Consider the following 14,573-nt stretch of genomic DNA (forward strand, 5'->3'; position numbering starts at 1 on the left):
GGGGGGGGGGGGGCTCTGTACGGACAGTCCAAAACATAATAATCAATTGAGCAATTACGATCATTATTCTATACCTCTCTATTTAGAGACTCTTTCTAATAATAATACTCTCCCATCTAAGTGTTGATCGAATATTAGAGATACTCAACTACATAATTATTACCACCTCATTCGTACTACTTTTTTTATATCATTAAAATTGAAAATAATAAATAATTGATGACAAAATGGATGAATAATACAGTATGAAATAAAAGGGTGAGTATTATTGTATAAAGGGAATAACGTAAGAAGAAGCTATTCTCAATCAGTACAGACGACCCCTCCCTCTACCTAGCTACGCTTACTCCCTCACTCTTCTCTCTCCTACTTTTCTCCGCCGTGAGAGAGAGAGAGAGAGAGAGAAATGGGGAACTGTCAAGCGGCGGAGGCGGCAACGACGGTGATACAACGACCAGACGGTAAATCGGTGAGATTTTACTGTACAGTAAACGCTAGCGAAGTGCTTAAGTCTCATCCCGGTCACCATGTAGCTCTCCTTCTTTCCTCCGCCGTACCTCACGGCGGTTCTCTCCGCGTCACTCGTATCAAACTTCTACGTCCTTCCGATAATCTTTTGCTCGGCCATGTCTATAGGCTCATCTCTTCGGAAGGTATTAAATATATCACTCAGTCTCTCTTGCATAAATCACACATAAAATGTATTTTAGTTTTGAAGTCAGGAACAAGAAACGAAAAAAAAAAACCTAACGTAACTCTTAGGGCTTTGTTCAGTTTGTTTCTTCTGCTCCACGTTCAATTACAATCATCACTGATGAAGTGTATAAAATTGTTAGGATTACTTTCTTCAATTATAAAGTAAGTTTTTTCTTGATTAATAGAGGTGATGAAAGGATTAAGAGCCAAGAAATCTGAAAAGATGAAGAAGATCCATGGAGAGTTTTCTGTAGCAGAAGAGGAGATTAACCCACTAACCCTAAGATCTGAATCTGCTTCTGACAAAGACACTCAGGTATTATTTATTATATATTACCTAACCACAATTGCTCTGTATCAGATTTGAGTTTTAATTCTCTGATTGAAACAATTAAGTGTTAACAAAGAATAACAGAGTTAGAGGTTTTTGATAAACAGAGAAGGATACATGAAAAGCAGAGAGGGGTGAACACAGGAGGAGCTACCAATAAAGTTAGAGCTTGGCAGCCTTCTCTTCAAAGCATATCAGAATCTACAAGCTAAACACTTCAATTTAATTTTTATTTGTTTTTTCTATCCTTTTTCTTTTACTTTTGACTTTTTTTTGTTATCATTTTGATTTCTCTTTGTATTGATGTTTTTCCCAATCAAATTGTAAAGAAAAAAAAACACCATTTGATTGTGGTAGAAGAAGCTTTCTTTTTTGTTTTAACTTAATAAAAACTGAAGAAAAAGATCCAAAGGATTTAATTTTTCTTCATTTTCTAGATTTTCTTTCACATTTTTTTTACTAATTATTATATCATTTATCGAGTTTCCAATTTTTACGTATTAAAATATGTGACTAATGTCAAATTTGTTGACCAAAAAACATTTATTTCATTAACTAAAACTAAATATTCAACACCTAATGCATCAATCATTACTTAATAACCAAAAAACTTATTATAAAAAGAACGATACAACCTAAACAAAATAATTATAGTTTTTATTCGTTTGCTTGATGCGAAAATTTGTTTATTGCACAAAAAAAATCTTTGTAATGAGAAAACAAAATCATTTACACAGCTTTTTTTAACTCACAATATTGACAACAAGCTTGCAAAATTGCATATAATCATCTCAAAATAAAAGTCTTCATCAAAGATCTTTTGAGAATACCAAAAAGGTAAATCTGTATGTACATCTTATTTTCCATATTAACCCCTTGTATACGGCATCGTTTACATCGCACGTGCGCACTCACCGACTTACAAAAGATTCCACACGAATAAGTAGGGGTATTAAAGTCATTTCAGCATCGAGCGAAATTGTCTGAGCGGAGAAGAGGAGTTTCCGTTATCCCTTTATATCATCTCTTCTCTTTGATTTTTTTATTAAATTAAAACATTAAAAGAGAAAATAAAATAAAATAATATAAAAATCTTCACGTTTCTTCTCTCCCTATCTCTCCCTCTCGAGTCTCTCAAGCGACCAAATCTGAATTTAGGGTTTTTGAGAATCTTCATCTTCGATTTCGAATTCTTCCAATTCTTTTTAATAACCCTTTACCACTGTTGTAATCTTTACTCCGTCACAGGAATCAATCAACGAATCATGATTTCAGATTCGATCACCAACGCTTCTGCTACTGCGGCTCCTCCTAGCACCTCGAGAGATTGTGGAAAGAAGAAGAGGGTAACGTTATCTCTTCCACATCTCTTTCGTCGTTTCTCCTTAAATCTCATCCCTTTCTCTCCAATTTGATTCAAAGTTTTGATTTTTTTTTTATTTGGCATTGTGTTTTTGCAGAACAATAAGTCTGCTAAGATAAAGCAGAACAAGCTTGGTCTCCGTCGTGAGCAATGGCTTTCTCAAGGTATGTTTTAATTGTTGTGTGTTTTTGCCTTCTTTCTATTGGTTTGGTTAGATTTGGTGTATGTATTGATTCTGTGTGTTTGATTTTACTATTGTTAGTTGCGGTGAGCAATAAGGGAGGAGGTAAAGAGGAGAGTAGTGTTAATCGCAGTGGGAAGCCTGATCGGAGAAGTAACCAACCACCAGTGGTGGAGAGTTTAGATGGGGTGCGTAGAGAAGAGGATAATACTAACGGTGGGAATACTAATCTTCATCATGAGAGTTTTATGGAGTCACCTTCGAATAGCTCTATGGGAGGTACAGATATAAGTACTAACTACAGTGGGAGGAGTAGCAGGAGTAGTAGTAGCAGCAGTGGCTTTTGCTCCGGTAACATAACAGAAGAGGATAATGCAGAGGATGATGATGATGATGATGATGATGGGTGTGTGGATGATTGGGAAGCTGTTGCTGATGCATTAGCGGCTGAGGAAGAGAATGAGAAAGAGAATCATCTCCGTGAGTCTGCCAAAGTGCAAGAGAGTCTTGGACAATCATCTTCTAATGTGGGTGATTCGGTTGGTGGTGCATCAGGTGCTGTGTGTGTTGAAGATGTAAAGCAGGATTGCTCGAGAGTGCCATCAAGGAAGCAGAAGAGTAATAGAGCTTGGAGGCCTGATGATGACCTTCGCCCACAGGGGTTACCTAATTTGGCTAAGCAGCTTAGTTTTCCGGAGCTGGACAAGCGTTATAGCTCTGTGGTGATTCCATCTTCATGTCCCATCTGCTACGAAGACTTGGACTTGACGGATTCGAATTTCCTGCCTTGTCCTTGCGGATTCCGGCTCTGTCTGTTCTGCCACAAGACAATTTGCGATGGAGATGGACGTTGTCCAGGGTGCAGGAAACCCTATGAACGGATAGCAGTCAAGGCTGAGACTAGTATTCAAGGTGGTGGTGGCCTAACAATTCGGCTGGCTCGTTCGTCTAGCATGTTTTGCAAGTTTTAAAAGGGAGAGGTGCGGATTTCGCAAACCATGTTCTGTTCGATTGCTCTATTTTTTTGCTTCAGTCTTTTGACTCTCTGGTTCTTTTCTAGCTTAGAAGATGATAATGTGGGTATAGTATTGTCTTTTGGCACTCGAGAACTTGAGCTTTGTTTTCTATGTCATCGATGGTTCTTAAGTCTGAAACACTGTGGTGATGATGTAGAGTGTGATGTGTGAATACATAAAAGGTGGTACAGAAAATTCAAATACATTTTAGATAGTTTCAATAATGATATGCTATGTTCTCTTTCTAATTCCAACTTTACAGTATTAAGGTGTTTGGTATGCATTTATTCCTTCCTTGTCAAACATTATTGAAGGTTGAAGAGTTATTCTGTTGCCATGGTGAATCTTCTTTATAAGTTCCTCATCACCAAAGCTTCTCTTTTAGAGTCACCATTCAGAGAGAGATGTACTCTCATGAGTACATGATCTTTTGGACTTGATTCTTATAGAAAACTTGTGCTTGATTCTTAACAATTTTCAGTAAACCAGCTTACAAATCTCTTGTAAGGAAAAAAACTAAGATTACTCTAATGAATATAATATACTTTTGCTCCTCTCTATACCATTTACATTACTACTATGTGATTGAACTCACTGAAGTCAATCAGCAAAAAAAACCGTAAGGGCTGGAAAATTGTATAGGTCATTGAGCTGGAGAGAATCATCATCAGTCATTAAGCTCTGAGATGCAGACGTGGAATTTGCATCGGAAAGCTCAGATCTTTGTGCGTTTGAGCTGTGATTGAACAGGTGAATCGAAAGAGTAGACATTCTCGGTTTCTAGCTCTCTCTTCTGAGTACTCTTTGTGAAAGATAAATCTTCAACTTTCATTAGAGAATCTCTTAATCTTTTTACATCAGAGAGTTTTACAGGCTTCAGTAAGAAATCTTCAGCCCCTTCTTCAAGACATCTGAATGACAACAAAAAAAAATCACAAGAAAGATCAGTTTTAAGTAAACTCCAATCTCAATAAAGTTTGATAGCTTTGGATCAATAAGTTTTTTGTTTTTGTAGTGTATGTAGCAAACAATCATAAGATGGCCAGGTCATAATTGAGTTGGCCATTGTGCGTACACTAAACATATTCCTTTTTTAAAAAAAATATATTAAATCTGGCCTCTAGAGGTTTCCAAATATGCGAAGTGAATAAAAAAGCATGTGAGGTGGCTTTCACAATACCCTACCACAAGATTAGGCAAAGCAAAAGATCATATAATTATTATTTATTGTATAATACTATATCACATCACCAAAAACAGAATCAAATCCCAAAGTAGAGATTTTGCTGGTTAGAAACATCTTTATACACAAAATCATCTTGGGACCCATAAAAGATCACCAAAATCTCAACTTTTGATTAACTATGCAATCACCACCAAGAATGGTTTATTAGAAATCAACTTTTAAAACCATATGAGCATGATCTTTTTACTTTGGGATCTAATCCTTTTTTTTTTTTATTTTGTTTGTCAACCAAGAATTCCAAACAAAAATATTCACCAAATAAAATAAAGTTTGACTAATAATAACACCATCATTAAGATCGATCATAATATAAATATACCTACCTATCAATACGAGGCAAAATGTTCTCGGAGGACATAATCACCACCGGTACTTCTCTAAAAGCTGATGATTCCTGTTGAAAATTTACCAAAAAAGGATTAGATAAGCACATAATATTTATGAATTTTAACTCAACTAATTAAATCAGTGGAAATGTTTTGCTTACTTTGATCTTCTTCAAGAGTTCATATCCAGTCATACCGGGCATTGAGTAATCCGTCATTATTAAGTTAACCTTCAAATCCTGAAAACAAAACAAAGCAAAATCACCATTAGGTCATTTGCTTGATAGTTACGGCAAAAGTTTCATATTCTCTTGTAAATAATGATTTACCTCAAATCCCACGGATTTGACCTCAACATCCAATCCAAGGTATTGGAGAGCTCTTGTCGCACTATCGACAACAGTTACTGAAGAACACAAAAAAACAGAGGTTTTTATTCAGTTAACCTGTCTGAATTTGTAATAGAGTATTATAAATGGATGAGTTCTTGAAAAAAGAAAGATGTGTGTTTTTTTACCTTTGCAAGAAGAGACTCTGAGCAAACGCTCGATGAATTTCCGATCAACGTGACTGTCGTCGACGGCAAGAACATGAAGAAGATCCGGTGATCCAAACTTTGAAGGATCGTTGGCCATCTCCATCTTCCTTGGTAGCAAAACTTCAGCCATTTAATTTTATATTTGGATCGAAGAATGAGACAAATCTTTTGTAATAAATTGAAAGGAGTTGGAAGAATAGAGAGGAAGAGAAATATTGTATGATGTTGTGAAACAGTGGAGCTGGTTGGGTGATATATATACATATTAATAAGTTAAGAAAGAAATAAAAATAATTATAGAAAAAAAGAGGGAAAAAAATATGAATGAAATCGAGAGATTTTGCATATCTTCAAGATTTTGTTGTCAATTTGCTTTCAAAATCTTTATTTATTTATCTGTTTTTATTTTCTTTTTTTCTTTTTCTTTAAAATAATAGTTCGGTGGATTTATAAATAAGTCAAAACCAACTTTAAAGTCAAACCGGTTCAAGTTAAAACAAACCAGATGAATTTAGTAAAATGGGGATGTGAGTTTTAACCAACCCAAACCGCTACGTTATACCCGGTTCGATTATAAATTTAGCCGGATTAATGGGTTTACCAAAGAGAACCTATCTACAGTATTATTTTGTTTGAGTAACGTAATTTTGGGGAACTTGAATTCATGCGCATACTCAAGTGATTGAGTCGTCCAGGTTTCTTATAAAAGTCACAATATATGGAACAAGTATTTGGCTGAGATCAATATATGGAACAAGTTCAGATATTTGTATTTGGCTGAGATCAATATATGGAACAAGTATTTGGCTGAGATCAATATATGAGATAGAGGGAGTAATACATTGAGACAAGGAATTTTTTGTTTCGTTCCTCCCACGTCCCAAGTCCCAACAACCAATTATAACCATCTCACACGTTTGTAATTAAAGATCAACAATATCTGAACTCAGCTCATAAGACCTCACTTTTGCGATTTTGAAAACCAATTTATTCTTACGCAAACAAACTTGCAACCAACCAATAATCTCTCAAATTCACGTTCTCGTAGTGACTTTCTTGTACCAAATTTATATAAACTGATGATGGGTCTTAGTAGGGGCTAGCTAGGTCTATCTTTATTTTGTGAACCAAGCTAAGGAGTGATGGGGTAGACGTAGACTGCCTGAAAATCGATTTTTTTTTGCTTTTATTTTGGGAGTCATACATGTTGTAATTTTGAAAGGTGGTGTTATATGTTGCATATCCCAATTTCAAACCATGACAATCATATTCCTCAGGGAATGGCTCTGACAGTGACATCAAGAGTGTAGCAACCAGTTAACCTGCTAAACATTAGGGAGAACATGTAATCAGTGAATTCTACGCATGCATACATACAAATACAAGGAGCCAAAATATCTATATGAAAACCTTGAGAGCTAAAGACTAAAGCCACATCCCATCTTACCATCTATAATCTATCAGAGTATAATGATGGAACACATTAGTGGAAGGAAGAAGCTACGTACGCTATTAGCTGAGAAATCCATGAGATTAGAAAGAAAAGTGGATCGTCAAAGATTTAGTAGAGAGCGATTAATATAACAATCGGTAACCACCTAGCCGTCTAGCTTCTACTTTGGGTCCATCACAGAGATTATACTGCCAGTGCCAACAATCTTAATATCATGTATTTAGAATTATGAACATATCAACTGAGAAAAAGAGTCACACCCCACTAATTATCCCACTTTTAATTTCTAAAAACAAATCTTCAAGCAGAGTACGCTTTTGGGCATTTTTGTCACTAAATTATGTTACAACTTTTTTTTTTTAAGTATATATATTACAATTAAAATCACTAATCTAACATGAAGTAATAATAATTAGTCTTGTTTAACCAAGTAGTTTATTTTGAAATAAATTATTTATAAATAAATAAATTATATATTTGATCATACTTCCATATTAGCCATCCATTAAATATGTTTACACACAACCTTACTATTGGGGCTATTTATAGAAATCGATCATACTTATAAGTCGGCCGCAGTTATATACCGCCAAAACAAATTACAAAGAAGAAAGGGTTTTGAGTGAAATCGCAGCTGACCTGTCACGAGAGTTAGTTACAAAAACTCATCAACGAGTCTTTTTTTCTTTCTTGTCATCCTCTTTCATATATCATTTATCAGTATTTAAGTTAATATGTTTATATTAATTTATTATGAATTGTAAATAGATATAGGTTAGGTTTTGGTCTCACTTATAGTAATGGTATAATTGAATCATTTATATAAGTTAGGTTTTGGTCTCACTTATAGTACTAGTATAATTGAATCATTTTCCATATGATTTTTATATATGATTTCATCAATCATATCGAAAAAAACATTTTTAGTTTTCGATTAATCATCTCAAATAATATTTATTTTCATAATGAATTTAAATAATATAATAAATAATAAATAAGTTTTCTTGCATTTGTTGGATAGTGGAAAAACTATTGAATGAACTAAGAAAGCTATAAAAACATATTTGAGTGAATTTTTGTACAAGTTTTGGAAGATACTTATTTAATTTATGTAATATAATATTAAATAATTAATTTATCCAATAATTTACTAAACTACTTTAAAATTATATAATTATATTTTGTTATATTAATTTCCCACTAGGATTTACCTCGTGGTACACCACGGGTCTATTCGTTTTCATAAATCATTTAAATATAGGTTAGTATATTAATATAATCAGGTTTTTTAGTTAGTTAATATAAATATTAGACTATTATATATAATATGTTATATTTGCAAAATTTACCCCATATTAAATTTCTTTGTTTTGTAATATCAATGCACCGTTTATAAAAATTCAAATCACATCATATGCTGAAAAAAATCTAATATTTTTTTTTTAACTTTATGTATTCAATAGTAATTTAAATAATTAAAGATAAGATTAAATAAAAGTGAAAGGAGAATTATATTTTAATCTAACATATTGTTTTAAATTAGGTAGATAGATTTTAGAAAATTTGAAATTAATATTATCAAATAAGGAAATGATTGTGTTTGGTTGTAAGGATTGTAGAGAATTTAATTGAGACTTGTTTGGATACAAAGATAGAAAAAAATGACACAAAAATGTACTCCAAAAATGTTAGAATAGATTATCTAATTTAGTATATAATCTAGTATATAATTAGTATTATACGTGCGGGGTTATGTTTATAAACCAATTTATTTTAGTATTTATAATCAAACTCATACTAATTGAGATTCTAGTTTGATTTTTGGTTTAGTTTATTAATGTTTGAAAATTTGTTAATTTAGTATATAATACAGTCTTTTCCTGTTTTGTGTTCTGCATTCAATAACATTACACGTTTTGTGCTTGTGGTTTAGTCCGTCTTTTAACGATAATAACCTTATCTTTTCCAGAATGGAAGATGATCAACTTAATAGAATGGATGAGAACATACTAATAAACACCAGCATATTCAGACTAGTTTGTGTTATCAATCTTCTCGCAGTGATGGATGACATAACAACTACACAAAAGAAGATTGCGGCTTACCTCTTTGCTTGCGTTGTCCTAACTTCCGTTGTCTCGACAAGCAACATAAGAAGGAGATCATTGAAGCAATCTGTCAATGATGCTCTATTGGGCGGATATGTTTTAGCAATCACCATGCGTATAGATATAAAAATGGTTACAAACGTTGGTGAATGAGTTATTTACAATTTAGTTATGATGTGGCGCTTGTAAAATATGCATAGATTAACCTGGAAAAACATAACATGATCATATATAAAGAGTGATTTTTAGTTTTTTTAGGTTTTTTGTTTTGTTTTGTTTTTTTTTAAATTATGGTTAGTTCCTTAATATATATATATATATATATATATATTTTTTTTTTAAGGTTATTTTTGCAAATTTTGCTTCTTATATTACCCCCCCTCTCTTTAATCAGGCCCAGTCCATATGGATCGGCCCAGAAGCGACTGGTATTTCTAATAATCTCCGGTTTAATGAGTAAACCGGAGGGAGACAGAGATGAGGCCGGAGATAGTTCTGTTCGGCGATTCGATAACGGCGCAGTCTTTCAGATCCGGCGGTTGGGGATCTGCTCTTACCGACGCTTACTCTCGCAAGGCTGATGTTTTGGTTCGCGGCTACGGCGGCTACAACACCCGATGGGCTCTCTTCTTGCTTCATCACATTTTCCCTCTCGTCAGTACTCTTTCTCTCTCTATCTCGAGTCTACAATGTTGAATTGAGATTGCATCTATCTACTCTCGAATTTGGTAGTCATTGGATTGATTTCTTCAAGATCTGCTGTAGTGATTGTGAATTTGTGATTATGACTTTGAGTACCTCTGGATCATGTGTTTCTCTAAGTACATGGCACAACAGTTTATTTTGCTTAGTACTAGTCTGGATTCAGTTCTGAATGTTTTGATATAAGTTTAGGATGTGTTGGTTGATGACATTTTCATGGATGATCAGTGTTCTCTGAAATGAAAGAACTGGTTCAAGTATGATAATATTTAGATTTGAGATGATGAGAACTCTTCTTTGTCAGTGGAGTTGTTTTGGTCTGTGCCTATATCTCAGTGTGTTTTCTACTCTCTTTGCTTAGGGATCTTCGTCTCCTCCGGTTGCTACGACTATATTCTTTGGTGCAAACGATGCAGCTCTTAAAGGAAGAACCAGTGATAGGCAACATGTGCCGGTGGAAGAGTATAAAGATAATGTCAGAAGAATCGTTCAGCATTTGAAGGTTTCTTTTTTTATATGCCTTCTATGATCCTCTCTCACTTGCATTGTCTTTTCTTGACAATGTCTTCCTTATGTGAATGGTTCTGAAGCATTAATGACTCTGTTTTGTAGAAATGTTCACCTACAATGCTAATTGTGCTTATAACTCCACCACCAATTGATGAAGCTGGTCGTCAAAGTTATGCAGAGTAAGGCTTCCTTTTGATCATTATCTTCGATGCATTTTTTTTTGTTTCTCAAAACATTTGTAGTCCGATACATCTTATAAACGAGGCAGTGATTGTGTAATTACATCAGATCATTATATGGTGAGAAAGCTATGAAAGAGCCTGAGAGGACGAACGAAACAACGGGAATCTACGCACGACATTGTGTCGCATTAGCCGAGGAACTCGGTCTGCGATGTGTCAACTTATGGTCTAAGATGCAGGAAACCAATGATTGGCAGAAAAAGTACCTAAGGTCTGTGTCTAAATCTGACCCCAAAATGTTGTTTGTTTTCAAAAACACTCATCTCCTGAATGAATCTTTTTTGCTGTTCAATGTTGTTGGCTATAAGCAGTGATGGATTGCATCTCACGCCTGAAGGCAATGGAGTAGTTTTTGAGGAAGTCTCGAGAGTTTTTAGAGAAGCTTGGCTCTCTCCTGAAGAAATGCCGCTCGATTTCCCTCATCATTCGCATATCGATGGTGAAAACCCGTCGAAAGCTTTCGAAGAGCGCTGCTTATAAGATAAATCGATCATCCCCAAATTCATGAACAGGTTGATCTTTTGATTTAAATTCATGAACACATTCCAATCTTGAGATTTGGAAAACTCTCGATGTTAATAAATACCTAAAAACTGCATCACTAGAGATCTTTTTCAAGAGTAATGAACTTATGATGTACTTAGTATATGTTGTGGAACACTTATGTGCCTGCAGTATCTTTCTATCTTTAAATGTCTTCTTACGATATATTCCAATCTAAAAATTTCTTATCTTCTTTATAATGCTAAATATTCATTTCACAGTCATATAATTTGATTGCTTCTCTACTAGTTGATGACAATAAGAATATATGTTAACTTGTTTGGTAATTAATTTGATGTCGTATGAAGCTAAGTTATTAAAGGTAAAATGGGCAAATAGTATATATAAAGTAGCATTACACCTCAACCACACGAACACATACAAACCGATATATCTCTCGGAATACTCTAATCAAGATTACTCTCGTAATTAGCGATGATAGTTACGAAAGTAACTAAGTACGACTGTCTAAGCAAACAAACCGGTACATAAATTTAATTGCTTCTCTACCACTACTACTACTACTCATTACTGACGACAAGAGAAAAACGTTTCTGATTAATTTATCAAACCAAGGAGTTTGTTTTAGTGGAGGATCCATAACCATTCATCAAACCGTTCCACGATGAACCTAAACCGTTGATATAGCCACCTCCACCGTAGCCACCACCGTCAGATTTTCCTACGCCTCCGTTACCACCACCATTGGAGTAGCATTGATCTTGCTGCCAATCAAGCGATAACAACTTCGGATTTGGCTTCACATCCGTTATTGTTGTCACCCTTTGATGATCTTCTTGATGGTTATAATGTTGGTGATCATAACTAGATAGCATAAGTCTTTGGCATGCCGAAATATCCATGAGACCACCTCCATTTCCATTGCTTCCCGGAGATATCCCATTAAATCCACCATTGTTGTTATTAAGACCTAACCCGTGATGCAGACCCATGTGATGATGATGATGATGATAATCTCTGTTACTTCCATGATCAACCATGACCAGGTTGTCATTATTCACTCCCATGAGATCAAACTTACTGTCGAGGAAATCAATAGGTCTAGGGCTCTGCGGAACTAAACCCCCATACTTGCTCTCCAAGAAACCAACGTTACTGTGCTCCGGAGTTGAGTAAGACCCCATCATTCCACCAAAATGTGAAAATCCTAGAGGTGAATTTTGGTAAGTCTGTGCTAAAGCCATAAGATCAGTGGTATTAGTGGCAACGATGTTGGATGGCTTTTTTCCGGAAGAAGTGGAGGAGGAGGAATTAGGGGAAGATGGTTTCTTGTTTTTCCGGCATCCACCACCAACTGGAATATTCCTTAGAGTGCCGCCTTTGGTCCAGTAACGGCGACAAGTCTTGCAGAAGTAACGAGGCTGAGCGAGGCTATAGTTATTGTAGTAACAGAACTTAGTGTGTGTTGACTCGCAACGAGGACACTTTTGAGGATGGTCATGAGGTGGACGCAACCTCCTTCCGCCGTCCATCAGAGCCGCGGCAGCTACAGCCACGGCCGAGGCTTGTGGTCTAGTGCTGCAAGCAGCGAGTATGTCGGCTGCTGATGGAGAATTCGTCGAGGAGTCTAACATGCTTCCTCCTGATGACTCAGCTTCCTAACATCACAATGCACAGAACCTTATCAAAATGTGGAATTTCCCTATATATATAATCGAAGTTGTATGATAATGCACGACAAAAACGATGGTTCAAGATGAATAAGATAAATTGTACCAATCCTGATATATGCTTTTGCATTTGTACTTACATGTGACAAAACAAATTCATTAAAAATATAATAATTCACATATTTAATAAAATAGCCCAAATATGTTCAAATTTTTTAATAAGTACGTATAAAACACAAACAGATCTTCCATAGTATTTGTCATTTTTATCTTTGTAGTTAACAGATTTTAGCTTGAAATGGTTGAAGTCCTATATATCTTCATTTGGAAAAAGAGACAATATATACGAAAACAATGGAGGTCTGAGGGAAAGTACCTGAAGCCAGTCAGAATCCATGCAAACTTGAAGAGAAGTGAGACCCATTTTGTGTTTTGTTTGCTTGTTTAGTTTGGGGGAGAGTGAGACTTTTAAGAGAAGTCGTTGAACAAAATAAAGAGAGAGAGAGAGAGGGAGAAGGAGGAGAAGAGAAATGAGATGAGAAGGCAAGGAAGAGTTTGGGGGTTGGGATGTGAATAAGAAGGAAGCGAGAAGAGGACCCTTCTTCTCCTCGGGATTGCTGTCTCCACTCAAAGCTACTTCTACTGCTTACTTAAGTTATTATTAGTTCACACTTATTTGTTTTTTACTTTATTTTTTTTTCCAAGTTTAATTCTATTTTAAAATATTACTATAACTCGTATCATATCAATGAAATATTATTTCAAAAAAAAATGCTTAATGTATCTCTCTGAAATTTAATTATTGATTTTGATCTTGGATAACTCAGGTGATCTTGTTTAAAAGCGACAATGTAATATATATAAATTCTGGATATAATTATTAGTTTGGTTTACATTTATTGAGAAGTTTAATATTAATATATGGACACCAAAACGAGAACTATGGAGCTTCCTTTGAATTTTCTATTTTTAGAAATAATATAGGGTACGGTGAGTAATTTCTCAGTATCTGTGTATTTTTACTATTTCTTTAATTTCATGATATGTAGATATTATTTAATCAATATGTTCTGTTTCGAGGTACAAAGATTTGTTTTTATTCAAAATTTAGATTTTTGAAAAGTTAATACGGCCTCACTTTGGTGTGATCATGATAAAAGTTAAAAACTTTGATTTCGAGTGATTTGGTATTTATTAATAAATGTCTCTATAAGTGTATAGATACGGATGTGGCGGAGGATGAGGAAAAAGAAAGCGTCGGTGGTTCCAAAATCCTCGGACCCACACTCTTAGGGTGGGTCTACGTCAACTTGACCAAATCATCTTTATCAAATCCAACGGTTTAGATTAAAGCCATGGGACCTAAACAAACAAGGTGAGCCGTCGGATGGGTTTAGAAATAGCGGCTTGATCGTCACACAACAGAGACAAAAGTGAGAGAGAATAATATCTTTATCGTAAGTTTTGTCTGTGTTTTGAGACTTACGATAAAGAAGGACAGAAGAAGGGATTGAGAGTTTGAGAACTTATGGTGGGACACTACTGGGACTACTGGACTAGTAATGGGATGGGTTCCACTCGCTCGCTCCTCTCAAGCAAAGTATCTATTCTCTTGCCACATGTCACTTTTCTTACATGTGTTGTTTTATAATATGATTCAAAGTTTTTGGTTTTTTCTGACTTCCCT

General features: G+C 34.9%; 5 protein-coding genes across 5 annotated transcripts; 3 read left to right on the plus strand and 2 right to left on the minus strand.

Annotated features, from left to right (window-relative positions):
* On the plus strand, positions 288-1,311 carry LOC104762426. The gene is made up of 3 exons (XM_010485701.2): positions 288-653; positions 882-1,012; positions 1,135-1,311. Exons 1-3 carry the CDS (start codon positions 407-409, stop codon positions 1,237-1,239), a joined length of 483 nt encoding a protein of 160 aa, XP_010484003.1. The 5' UTR covers positions 288-406; the 3' UTR covers positions 1,240-1,311.
* Positions 2,078-3,841, plus strand: LOC104762427 (WD repeat-containing protein 48 homolog). The gene is made up of 4 exons (XM_010485703.2): positions 2,078-2,186; positions 2,276-2,373; positions 2,488-2,554; positions 2,653-3,841. The coding sequence occupies exons 2-4, from the start codon at positions 2,293-2,295 to the stop codon at positions 3,540-3,542; spliced, it is 1,038 nt and encodes a 345-aa protein (XP_010484005.1). The 5' UTR covers positions 2,078-2,186; positions 2,276-2,292; the 3' UTR covers positions 3,543-3,841.
* On the minus strand, positions 4,071-5,943 carry LOC104762428 (two-component response regulator ARR6-like). The gene is made up of 5 exons (XM_010485704.2): positions 5,677-5,943; positions 5,489-5,565; positions 5,321-5,398; positions 5,157-5,227; positions 4,071-4,498 (listed from the first exon to the last, which is right to left on the minus strand). Exons 1-5 carry the CDS (start codon positions 5,825-5,827, stop codon positions 4,303-4,305), a joined length of 573 nt encoding a protein of 190 aa, XP_010484006.1. The 5' UTR covers positions 5,828-5,943; the 3' UTR covers positions 4,071-4,302.
* LOC104762429 (GDSL esterase/lipase At5g62930) lies at positions 9,703-11,422 on the plus strand. The gene is made up of 5 exons (XM_010485705.1): positions 9,703-9,912; positions 10,322-10,462; positions 10,573-10,649; positions 10,759-10,923; positions 11,024-11,422. The coding sequence occupies exons 1-5, from the start codon at positions 9,736-9,738 to the stop codon at positions 11,190-11,192; spliced, it is 729 nt and encodes a 242-aa protein (XP_010484007.1). The 5' UTR covers positions 9,703-9,735; the 3' UTR covers positions 11,193-11,422.
* On the minus strand, positions 11,584-13,500 carry LOC104762430 (dof zinc finger protein DOF5.6-like). The gene is made up of 2 exons (XM_010485706.1): positions 13,263-13,500; positions 11,584-12,874 (listed from the first exon to the last, which is right to left on the minus strand). The coding sequence occupies exons 1-2, from the start codon at positions 13,308-13,310 to the stop codon at positions 11,822-11,824; spliced, it is 1,101 nt and encodes a 366-aa protein (XP_010484008.1). The 5' UTR covers positions 13,311-13,500; the 3' UTR covers positions 11,584-11,821.

Source organism: Camelina sativa, chromosome 18 (assembly GCF_000633955.1).
Source record: "Camelina sativa cultivar DH55 chromosome 18, Cs, whole genome shotgun sequence".
Taxonomy (NCBI): Eukaryota; Viridiplantae; Streptophyta; class Magnoliopsida; order Brassicales; family Brassicaceae; genus Camelina; species Camelina sativa.

Bases quoted from the DNA above. Each gene is read 5' to 3' on its own strand.
- LOC104762429 (XM_010485705.1), top strand. From the start codon at position 9,736: ATGAGGCCGGAGATAGTTCTGTTCGGCGATTCGATAACGGCGCAGTCT. The intron at 10,463-10,572 runs GTTTCTTTTTTT...TCTGTTTTGTAG, and splicing joins GAATCGTTCAGCATTTGAAG to AAATGTTCACCTACAATGCT. The intron at 10,650-10,758 runs GTAAGGCTTCCT...TAATTACATCAG, and splicing joins GGTCGTCAAAGTTATGCAGA to ATCATTATATGGTGAGAAAG.
- LOC104762430 (XM_010485706.1), bottom strand. From the start codon at position 13,310: ATGGGTCTCACTTCTCTTCAAGTTTGCATGGATTCTGACTGGCTTCAG. The intron at 12,875-13,262 runs GTACTTTCCCTC...TTGTGATGTTAG, and splicing joins TGGATTCTGACTGGCTTCAG to GAAGCTGAGTCATCAGGAGG.
- LOC104762427 (XM_010485703.2), top strand. From the start codon at position 2,293: ATGATTTCAGATTCGATCACCAACGCTTCTGCTACTGCGGCTCCTCCT. The intron at 2,374-2,487 runs GTAACGTTATCT...GTGTTTTTGCAG, and splicing joins ATTGTGGAAAGAAGAAGAGG to AACAATAAGTCTGCTAAGAT. The intron at 2,555-2,652 runs GTATGTTTTAAT...TACTATTGTTAG, and splicing joins TGAGCAATGGCTTTCTCAAG to TTGCGGTGAGCAATAAGGGA.
- LOC104762428 (XM_010485704.2), bottom strand. From the start codon at position 5,827: ATGGCTGAAGTTTTGCTACCAAGGAAGATGGAGATGGCCAACGATCCT. The intron at 5,566-5,676 runs GTAAAAAAACAC...TGTGTTCTTCAG, and splicing joins CAGAGTCTCTTCTTGCAAAG to TAACTGTTGTCGATAGTGCG. The intron at 5,399-5,488 runs GTAAATCATTAT...TTTTGTTTTCAG, and splicing joins TCAAATCCGTGGGATTTGAG to GATTTGAAGGTTAACTTAAT.
- LOC104762426 (XM_010485701.2), top strand. From the start codon at position 407: ATGGGGAACTGTCAAGCGGCGGAGGCGGCAACGACGGTGATACAACGA. The intron at 654-881 runs GTATTAAATATA...CTTGATTAATAG, and splicing joins TAGGCTCATCTCTTCGGAAG to AGGTGATGAAAGGATTAAGA. The intron at 1,013-1,134 runs GTATTATTTATT...TTTGATAAACAG, and splicing joins CTTCTGACAAAGACACTCAG to AGAAGGATACATGAAAAGCA.